The sequence below is a fragment of the Venturia canescens genome, chromosome 7, assembly GCF_019457755.1.
Source record: "Venturia canescens isolate UGA chromosome 7, ASM1945775v1, whole genome shotgun sequence".
Taxonomy (NCBI): Eukaryota; Metazoa; Arthropoda; class Insecta; order Hymenoptera; family Ichneumonidae; genus Venturia; species Venturia canescens.
In genome coordinates, this window is record NC_057427.1 from 2,455,766 (window position 1) to 2,466,948 (window position 11,183).

Consider the following 11,183-nt stretch of genomic DNA (forward strand, 5'->3'; position numbering starts at 1 on the left):
CTTACCTGCGCGGAATATATCCGGCGAGATAAGATGAGATGCGCGCGAGAGCCCGAGGAGCGCACAAACAAGCATGTACAGCATGATTTACAAGGGTAAAACGGCATTGAAATTTTCACGCTCTAATTTCCGTTGGATCACAAGGAAAACTAGTGTCGTCCATTTATCAAATTTACGGGTATTCGATAAGCCAGGAAAATTTGTGACGACAGATTACACACTGTGAAAAAATGCAGAAAATTAGGTTTTTTATCCTTATTCCATGCCTGAAATGAGCACGAGTTTGGATTTTGAATAAAATACGTGATAAATCATTTTACTGAATCCATAATGAAAACGCTTTCCATCATTCAACCCGAAACACTTTGTATACGTGGGAGGAACGTGTCTACTAAATTTACGTAAAACGTCACGGATAAGATCGCTTTTCCCACGACAACCTCACTCCTTCTAGAAAACCAGAGTATTCCTCTAAGATTCTTTTCTATGAACCGAGTCTACCGTACAAAGTGTCCCAGTCGTAACGGCCCACAGGTATTTGGAAAAAAGCATTTTTCATCTTCCCCTTTGAGCTTCACCGCTCTCCAATTATGTGTATGAATGAATTTTTGTTGGCCAATCTGCTGAGCAGGGTAAAGAAAAACAGCGGGAGGTATCGGTCCACAGATTTGAGAATTTCCACTAAATCGTCGTGCCACCAAAAGTACTTTGAAGAAAAAAAATATTCAGAACTTTATTTCGAAAATTTGATGATATCGTTGACTGTCGAAAGACGCAAATTCATTTTCGAACACTCTGTAGACAATATATCAGTTTCTTCATCTTTACGTGGTTGAGCCAACGGACGTTGTGTATGTAAAATCAAGATAAACCCGGCGTGAGAGGGAATATCCCCCAGTTGTCAGATACTTCTTACCGCTGTTTCTTTCTCTCGGTTTCTCTGTTTTACTCTCCGCATCTCTGAGCATAGATTTTCGCCTTTTCGATCTCGCTACTTTCTCCGCTTTTTCCACTCTCTTTCTTCGCTCCCTCTCTCGTTTTTCTAGAAACATCCTCTGAGCTTTATCCCCGAGCGTAAAAATTTTCTTGAGCTAGGAAAAGGAATTTTAGCAAAAGAAATTTCTCCTACTGTGGATCCTCGCCTTACCCCGTCCTTGTTTTTTCCCTTTAAAAAGTGAATCGTACTTCGACTGCTTCATACCTGTTTGAAATGTGGAATAAATTAAGGATGTACGAGCACTAGACTCGGTTTCAGATGGCACTCTAATTTTTTTCTATGTTGTAGTCTTGTTGTAGTTGTTAATACTTGATCTTGATCTGTGTGAAATTTCAAGCTCCCTCATCGACTGTTTAATCGAAATATTATTAGTTAAAAAGAACACAATTTTACGTGTCGCCTATAGCCGCGATGGCTTCGAAGCTTGTATAACTCAAAATTTGTTATATTTCTATATCAGATGTCGATAATTTAAAAAATCTATTATATTAATTGAACCCTCAGGATTCTAACGGTTCGTTAAAAAAAGGGGGTCAACGGACATCTGAATTATAAATATAAAGTTAAAGACGACAAATGCTCACGGAATCTGAGGATTTTATAACCCTAAAAAGCTGTGGCAACGTCGCAAAACCAATATCTGTACATAACCTAACTTTACTGTCAGAGGCTTACTGCAAATAAAAAAATTGACGATATTTTGATACACAGCATTTCAAGCGATATAAAAACTATGAAGAAATAATTGCATTCATAAAATAACTAAAAGTTGGTGCAAAAAAATGTATATGATTTGCGTTTAGAAAATATTTCAGTTGGCTCAGAAAGGCGGTTTGCACATTGTGTATACAAAAATTCTTTTGAGATAGGCTCTTTTATTCATTAATAAACGGAAAATGAAAAGATGCACGGAAAGAAAATTTGGGATGGTATATTTTTGTAAAATAAATTTCATTTCATCAAATGCTTGGTAATATGTGTAAGATTTTTTATTGAGAGGCCTCAAAAGGTATGGGATCGATCGTTTGGAAATAAATTTCCCTTTATCTCTACCGTGAGTGGCGTGAATGTTATACCGGATCATTTTGTTGACATAATAACTTGAGGTTATGATACCTCAACGCCCGACCTTGTCAGACGTAAACTTTTCACAATGCACTACCGAGTCATATTGACGACTCTGCACAAAATCTTTTCCATGATAAAATGAACTTGAATATTATCTACCTGCCTGTGATAATTTCTTTCAAAATATATGGTCAAAGACTGTCCATTGACTAGTACGACCCGCTCTAACATCCTTTGCAGCAGAGCTTCGTAATACCAAATTTTCAATGTGAGAGAAACTTTGAAAAAAAATTAAATTGTCCAAATTTTCATCGCCTATAAAAATCATTAATATTCATCGACAAATGTGGCTCTGCCTAAATTAAAGCTCGAGCATTACAAATGGAAATAACATTAAATTTAATAAGCGGATTACGTGCTACTCGTCATCTGATAATAATAAATGGGACTGGCGAACAGTAATGATTAAGACTAATTGGGACATCTTGATGATAATGAATTTTTAATAAACGATTTTATACTTTCATGCAGCTTTTCGTATTCACGTTTCACGAGATGAAAATTTCACAAATTTTCATACAATTTTTCTTTAGTATAAAAAAGTTACGTTCCTTTTTTTAAAGTAGTTCAGCCGTCCTATGACTAGTCAAGATAGCAACTACTTTATGTTGATTAAATTGAAGTATAAAATATTGATAAAATTAATAAACACTCGCATTGAGAATATTTTATCACAAGAATGTAATAAAATGTTATAAAAATATCATAAAAGATAAAATTTATGCTTCAACTTGAATAGTTAATGATTGAGTTCGACACTTTAAATATATTGTACGAAAGAAAGTTTATATCGATGCAATGGCACCGAGAAAAAAAGAATGGTCAATTTGTTACAAAAAGCGAAGCTACTACATGAATAGGCACGTGAGTCAATCTCAAAAATAAATTTTGTGAGATTCCCGCGATTCCCGGCTTCGCCCGAAGTTCAATCGGCTGTTAAAAGCGGTCCAACGTTCTTAAAAGCCCCGCAAGGTAATGTTTTTTTTTTAAATAAATGGAATCTGTGATGAATTTTCTTCGCGATAGAAACTTCTCCGAAGCTCGAACATCGTACGACTTTTTCGCAATTCTCAAAATCGTAAATGAAATAATTCCAAATTTTGCCCCGAAAGAGACCCCGGAACTGTGCTAATCGTTGTCAGGGGACTTTAAACCGTCATTCACCTTAACGTATCGAGAATGCCGCACATCACTTCGCCTTCGGCAGGCTCGTTTGGTCGATCGCATATTATATTTCGCCTCTTCGTCGTTATCCAAGTTTATGAGAAAAGGAAAAGGTTTGCTTTGCTTATTCCAAAGAGTCAAGCAAAGCCACAATCTCCCGAAGTAACAACGGTGTTGTCTAATGTTGCAATAAGCAAGGAGGCTTTGGTAGGGTCTTCAGGGGGCTTAAATTAAGAGATATGACCACAATTAACCCAGCAGCCTCCAGCCTATAGAAGAATTTCTACAGAAAGGGAAAATTAAGCTCAGCTCGTGGGCAGAGTTGGAAAAAATACTCGCTCGAATAAAACCGCACCGAAAAGGTGAGAAATTTCTCAATTATTCCTGCATACTCACTGAACGGTCAATAATTGTACAGCGAAAAAATAATCATTTTCGTGAACAAATCGCGGAGAAAGAATAATACTGGGGAATATCATTACGATTAAATAAATAGGACTTTCATTAAGAATCTCATTTAAACTAGACGCGTAAATTCGTCATCTTGAAAGATTGGAAAAAACCGAAGAACATTTGAGCGCTCTCAAAGGAGGCTGTGAATTTCACGATTCGGTGAGAATGATGCATTTTTTATAGGTTCCCCTAGCACTATGGAGAGCAATCTACGTGAGCCTTGGTATTGCACGCATGTACGGGGTGTCTCGATCCTCCAGCTCGAGAATTCGGCAAGCCGTCCAAGTGCGTATGCACAGAACGAACAATTTCATTTTCTGGCTATTCGAAGCTCCTAGTTTTCCATTCTTCCAACAAATCTCAAGCTGCTTAAAATTAATAATGAAACTGAACGACCCTCGTCCTCCGAAGCCATCCCGTTCGACATTAAATTCGATTTTCCTCGAGTTCTCAAGTCTTCGAAGATTCACAAAGTGAATAAGATTGAAATAACGACTTTATGACGTCGTGAATTATTTTTTGCGTCGAGTCTCAAACTCCAGGCTGAACATATGAAAATCGACAGGCCTGACACCCGGTGTACATCTCCGAAGGTACATCCGAGTTGTACGAGCGTTTACATAACACTCGTAGGACCGGGATAGCGCACGAGAAAAGAGATAGAATATAGCTCGCGAGAATAAAGAGACATCTGGGACCTTTATGCAACATCTTTCTACTCTCGCTGCTTTTCCGCTTCGCAATATCTAACAACGCGACGCACGAAGAACGGAAGGGCTCCGTACTCAAAAATCCAACCGTTACTTTTATTACATTCTCTTTGACCGTGGAAGCGTCGTGCGCAGAAAAATTCTCGCGCCTCGAATATTTTTCCTCACAGGTCCACCGATAACGCGATATTGTTGGAGCTGTAAAAATGGATTGATTTTTTCTCATCAACGTCGTAGGGAGCTCTGCCCTTCGCTTTTGTGACTCGTATTTTGTCCGTTTGGGTGTGAATAATAAAACTGAGGGGTCGCGATGAGTCGGAGATTTGATGAATTTGTTCCGTTTGGAAGCTCCGCGTATGCGAAAAGTTGCTGAAATAATAAACGCGAATGATTCTAGTCCAAAAAATTGGCAAAGACTCTCAAAAGTTTCTTCAATTACGTACAATTTGTGATCGCCCTTTTTCCACCGCGAACGCCCCGAACGATTCTCGATATTCTCGAATTCGTTTTCTTTCTACGTTCCCCCGGTACGATTCCCTATGATAAAAAATTATTTTCGTCAACGCCCCACGGTTCGTCGGAAGCGACTATTCTCTTTGCACGTTCTTGCGCGACCAACCGGCCTAGTTAATTCACCGCAACGGACACGGCGGGTGTCCTATACACATAAAAAAAAGAGAACGTCATCATTTGGTCTGCCACCCCGCGTGTCTGGGGCCCACGAGTCCGGAGACAACTGGATTTATCGTATGATTGATGCGAACGCAACCCAACCGCGTACAATCTTCGGATCGTCGAAAAAACACACAGGACCTTCGATCCGAGCTCGATCAATTCGACTAAACTTTTCGTACCTCGGATGCCCAGGCTCAGTTTCAAAAGTCCCAATGGATGGTGAACGCGACATTTTCTCGTCGAAATTCCAACGGAAATTTAATCTTTCGATTCGAGGATTCGGAGAATATTCAAAATTGCGGAAAAACTTTAGTCGAATATCGCGGGAAGAGCGCGTTTAAAGAAAAAAAAAAAATTGTTTAAAGAGAAGTTGAAGAAAAATAAACTGGGAAACAAAGAACTCGGAGAGCTTTCTTGTATTATTTTAAAATAAAAATCCTTCGAATTCCATCACTCGGGGAGAACGCGTGCAGAATTTATGATTAAAGTTATTTCTCATCCATCGCCATACAGTTTTTGGATAAATAGACAAACGAGGAGAAACGTTTCGTTCGAGTTTGAACGAAACGGCCCGTACGTGGAGAGAGATCGTACATACGAAAGAAGAGCGACGAAAGCCCCGCCGGATCGAATTTTCATTCATGATATGCGCGAAATGGCGGAGGTGTGCGAAAGTCCGAAATTGGGGAGGAAGGATCCGAAATTGAAGCTGCTCATCTCACTCCACAGGGAACATCGATCCTCCTCGTATTTTATTCTATTATTTTTCCTTTGTTTTTCGTAAGAGGATGAATAAAATAAAAAGCAGAATTTCCAATTCATTTACGAGAATCGTTAAGTATGCAAACTGCAGATACGTGCAAATAGGTGATCGAAGAGCAGAGAAGTTCGGGGTCCCTCTTCGCCACGATTGTTTCGCTACTGCGACTCGAGCCGGGCTGGCAATAAGAAATAAAAACAGAGAGCGAGAGAGCGCGAGGCACTTTAGGCTCGTTCGCCTTGGCGTTAGGGGCAATAACAATTCCTCTTGTAGACAAACATCGGAGTGTATATCTCACGCGTTTCTCGCGGCAACAGTACGAGATAACAAAGCAGAAAAAACAAAGTGGAGAGATATAAAAGAGAGATATGGGAGGGGAAGAGGATTTGCTTGCGCATAAAACGAGTCTACAGTGAATCTAAGAACAAAAGAAATGACTAAAAATACGATGAAAATATCGAAGGCTTTTCCCGAGATTTTTCGATCGATTAAACTCTTCAGTAAACTTGAAAAAAGCCTCGTGCGCAACGAGAAAATCCAAAACTTTCGATCGAAACGTTGACAATAAAATTCGACTCCTAACCTCACAAATAATGTGCGTTTTTTCGAGTTAATCAAATCAATGATTCTGTCAGCTTCGAGTATTTTCAATACTACTCTTTACTCGAATAACGCTCCCTAGCCACGTTCTCAATACTTTGCCCTAATAGCTGAGCTGTACAAAGTCCCATTTGATGGGTCACGATCGGATGCTCGAGAAAGAGGATGTCGAAGGAAGAGCGGAAGGGAAAGAGTAAGAGTACATTAGCAGTACTTGTGATGTACCGATGCGGGAAGGGCCAACCACATTTGGATGCGAAGCAACCATTCTTCGCTTGCCGAACAAACACATAAAGTCAAAGCCAACAAGTTCTTTGCTTTCTTTACTTCATCGAGTCTTCCTTCCCTCCTTTCTCTCTCGCTCTTTCTTCAATATCGTATTGCCTCTGTATCCCACCAAATCCGCAGTTTAGTTTTACGAATTTGTTTACTTTTTAACCTCCGCACTGTACACGACTGGGCGTTTCGATAAATTCTCATCGTCCGGAGGCACGTGACAGCGATCACAATTCCGAGTCAAACGACTTTATTGCGAATTCTCTTCTCTTTTCCTGATTATACGCCAATCCGGTCATGTTTGAACCTTTTTTTTATGAGAAATCATTCCTGAGCTCGAAACTCACTTCGCGTTGTGACAAAATCCCACCGAATAAGAGCCGCGAACAAAATACGCGAAGTTTTTGTACGCTGAACACTCGTGCTCGTCCATGAGGAAGATGGACGAGAAACGTAAGTCAAAATTGGTCATAAAACGGAAACTTGGTTATGAATTTGTCGCTCGAGTTCAATCCGATGACTTAGCAATATAACCTGTCTCGTACGTTTATAGTTGCTCAGTCCATCCGCCAGTTGTCGCGTATTATCGCTGCGAAGCTTCGCAGCAAGAAAAAAAAGTAAAACGATCCCGTCGTGTTTGTTTTTTCGTTAAAATAGTTTCTGTTGGATTCATAATCACTCGCTTCGCTTGTCGCTGTTCTGTGGGCTTTGATTTTCACGGTGAAATACTGATAGCTAGCCCATAAAGTTATAAATATTAATCACACGGAAACGAGGGATCGTTTGTAAAATTGTTTTTCAACTTTAACACTGTTTTCGTGGTTTTGAGTTGGATGGTACGGAAGTTATCGAAAAAATTTCGTTTTCACCGAGGATCAAGCTGAATTTCACCTGTCACATAACCTGTAATCTGTTTTGTTAATTTTGTGGAAATCGACGAGCGATAATATAGGAGCCACTGCATTCACCAACTGACGCTCACGTTTTGTTGCCTACGGCGCAAACTGACGCGGAGGATATATTGACTAATGGGGAAAACAGCGACGAAAGATTTTTTTCATCGCTATTCGTCGAGAGATTTATACTCGGTAAAGAGAAAAACTTGCTATAAAGATAATCGGGAAGTTTTCATGATGTTCGTCTCAAAATGGCCGCCCTGAGACGATATTTTGAACTGAAATAAAACTGCGCGTGCCTATATACGCTCGGAATCTCAATCGAATAAGATTTATTTGGTGGTTTTTACCGGGGTGTACAATAAAGTTGAGCGGTAAACAGAGCTCAATTATATCGACAAAAAACTGAACTCACTAGCGAGCATCGTCGTCGTCGTCGGAAAGCTTCTGCACTCATCAAGGCATCAGGGGTCCCTGGATTGGTAACATTGCATCGGTAATGTCTTCCAACTAACTCCACAGGCTACTGGAATGCACACTCCTCATTTTCAGAGACAGTCTTCTCAAAGCGAAGCTGTTTGTCGGTACAGCCCCACCACAAAAATTAGCTGCTGCTGGTAGCGAGAGCTAACCGACGCGCTTGCCGACGCGAATGCGAAAACGAAAATGGACGCCGCAGCCCGCAGCGACGCCAGAAACGGTTTTTCGTTGCGCCAGTACAATAAAGAATGCGCATGCGCGCAGACATGCGCAAATCGTCGAAAGAAGGACGGATTGACCTTGTGAGACTAACTTGTCGGAACGCGCATGGTCCGATATATCGCATGGGCGTACACTCCTCCATTATTATTACAGTTGAATGCTTTCATCCCACCACTCCCCTCCCTCCAGTTTTGTGGGCTTGACGAGAACGAGACAAAATTTTATGCTCATTTATATCTAATGTTATTTTGTTGTTCTCATTGTTTGTGAGGTAAAAAATGTAGGCGACAATTGAAGTGTTCAAGTGACTGGCAATCGATAATTTCATCGACGTAATACAAATTAAAACGATTTTCATTTTGGAGCATCCAAGCGCGTTGTTTTTCTTGTCAGTTTTCTCGAATTCCTGAATTAAATATTCTCCATTACGAACGATATCCGTGGGGTTATTTAAACCTTGTACTTCAACAATTTTGAAGTGCGAATAAAAAAAAGACCCATTTAAAACGATCATTTGACATTTCCGTGACATATGAATAAAATGTCTGGAATCCATCGTGAAGCGATACAAAAGCAAATTCAACAGGATTGGGCGAATCGAGAATACATCGAAGTTATTACTGGGAGTATTAAAAAAATCACAGATTTCCTCAACTCCTTCGGTAAGTTTGTAACAAGTTTTCTAAGAGGGTTTTCAGTATGTTATTTTCACGTTTTTACAAATATTGGTGGGCGTTTCCTTTTTTCGAATGATCTCACACTGTGAAAAATCTAAATTTTTCAGATATGTCTTGCCGATCAAGATTAGCTGTTCTGAACGAGAAACTTACCACACTGGAAAGAAGAATCGAATACCTAGAAGCTTGTGTACGTGAATACGCAGTGAAAAGTTTCTATTTTCTGTTCAAATTTCAGTAAAATTCTACAAACTCAAATGGATTTTGTATTTCAGGTGACGAAAGGAGAGACGCTAACTTAGTCAAGTATTCATTGCATTATTATGTATTGAAATCTTCCTGTTCAAAGTCTTCAAACCAAAATGAATTTGGAAAGTGTGAAATAAATGAAATTTTCCAATCTTTGCAGTATCTTTCCATGAATTTTTAGAGAATCTCAAGTATTCTACAAACTTTATCATTTTTGTTTGGCGTATCTTGCTTTACCTACTTCGCTTTGCTATCTTTTGGAATAAAATTTGTCCCGTAAACTGCCGACTGAATATTTCATTTCCTGTTGTAAATTTTTGTTGATCTTCATTACGTTTCTACAATGATCAATAAAAGAAGCACACTTCTATCATCTCCTCCATATATTTACGTTCATTCCTGGCGTTTCATGTACATTCAATATATATAACACGTGTGACTATCCCTGCAAGATTAACTTGCTGGGACAAATGATTTGCTCTTTTTTAAATACAAGTCAACTGTTCTATTTAATTAATAATATATTTCGGCAACTCTTCAAAGGCCGAATTTGTAGGGGGATCTGAAATCTTTGTCACCGGGTTCGGTGAGCGAGAAATCTGTTAGGTATAATCCATAGTTATGACGCACCTCAGGAGCTATTTCCCATCCATTGTCTGCTTTGTCTTTAGCAGCACGAGCTGCAATCATTGCTATTGTTGTTCCCCAAATGGTATAAGAATGAGTTTTTTTCCAGGCATGTATAATTGGAGCACAAGCCGCAGCTGAAATTGTGATATTAGGATGAGGAAAGCAAGTTTTGGTTGAATAGTAACTCCTATAACAGTCATTTTTTCCATCACATATTCGAGCAATTATCACTGACTGGTATATTTATTGTGTAGTTTTCCCAAACCATCATTTGCACAAATTTGAATAAAACAATGCGTTTGTGAATCATAGACCTAATATAACATCCATAATGAAAAGGAATATCATATTTTTTCATGATTCTGTTTGATAATTCTACGTTGATTATAGGGAAAATATCTTTACCTCCGACAACGTAGTTGACCCAATCATCTTTCCCACGAACTTTGGTCGAAATATATGTAACAGATGCCCAAGTCGAAGCCATTCCAACCATTGGAACTACCCAATAACTCATACAGTTCACTACTTCACCAAAGTTCTTGGCATCTGTATGCCAAACACAGTCGAGGCCACCTATGAACACTCCAGCGACAATAGCTTTTTTTGCACAAGCCACAATTTTTTCAAACGGCGCCTGACCCTCCGGGGTATCATAGTAGCGGGGTTTGTTGAGGAACAACATCTTTCCTGCGGAAAAGGGCTCATTCAATTATGCCTATTGAGGTTATATTCATGGATTGACCAATTTGCTTGAGAATCTGTTCTGCAAGTCAATTTGTCTGGTAGGGTACATAAAATGACAGTCTAGATGACTTTTGGCTGCGATTTAAACACCTCAAAATTCAATTAACAAATGAGAAAACGATTTTTAAGGTGACAATGGCTCGTGTTGTGATTATCTTTTTTTTTTTTTTCGAAAAACCTGAGTAATCAAAGGGAATTACACATTTTCTAACGACAAAATTACAAGACAAAAAAAAATCGAAATTTTTGATTATTTCTTTTTTGAAAACTTCCAATGATACACTAATCACCTTGACAAATCTATTTATTTTATTACCGATTCCGACGAATCTGGACGACTGACAGAATATAAATTTAAAGAGCAGCCATTATATAATAAGAAAGTGTTTACGGTGGCTGTTCTGCGAACTAATGGGACAATATCGATCTACGTTGTTCAATCGGTAACAAAAAGGGTTTGACTTGCTGCGCGTCACAGCCTCTTCCAAGAGATCGCGCCACGGCGGTAGTGGAGCAAAC

General features: G+C 39.2%; 2 protein-coding genes across 3 annotated transcripts; one reads left to right on the top strand and one right to left on the bottom strand.

The window, feature by feature from the left end:
• Positions 1–8,506: 8,506 nt before the first annotated feature.
• On the top strand, positions 8,507–9,442 carry HSPC300 (haematopoietic stem/progenitor cell protein 300). Its single transcript, XM_043424006.1, has 3 exons — positions 8,507–9,023; positions 9,146–9,228; positions 9,314–9,442. Exons 1-3 carry the CDS (start codon positions 8,894–8,896, stop codon positions 9,338–9,340), a joined length of 240 nt encoding a protein of 79 aa, XP_043279941.1. The 5' UTR covers positions 8,507–8,893; the 3' UTR covers positions 9,341–9,442.
• A 210-nt stretch (positions 9,443–9,652) lies between these two features.
• ND-B14.7 (NADH dehydrogenase (ubiquinone) B14.7 subunit) lies at positions 9,653–11,113 on the bottom strand. Of its 2 annotated transcripts, none has more exons than XM_043424004.1 (3): positions 10,981–11,113; positions 10,323–10,607; positions 9,653–10,051 (listed from the first exon to the last, which is right to left on the bottom strand). In XM_043424004.1, exons 2-3 carry the CDS (start codon positions 10,600–10,602, stop codon positions 9,825–9,827), a joined length of 507 nt encoding a protein of 168 aa, XP_043279939.1. In that variant the 5' UTR covers positions 10,603–10,607; positions 10,981–11,113; the 3' UTR covers positions 9,653–9,824. The 2 variants fall into 2 exon arrangements, with proteins under 2 accessions (XP_043279939.1, XP_043279940.1); XM_043424005.1 differs by having other exon boundaries at positions 10,955–11,054.
• Positions 11,114–11,183: the final 70 nt, after the last annotated feature.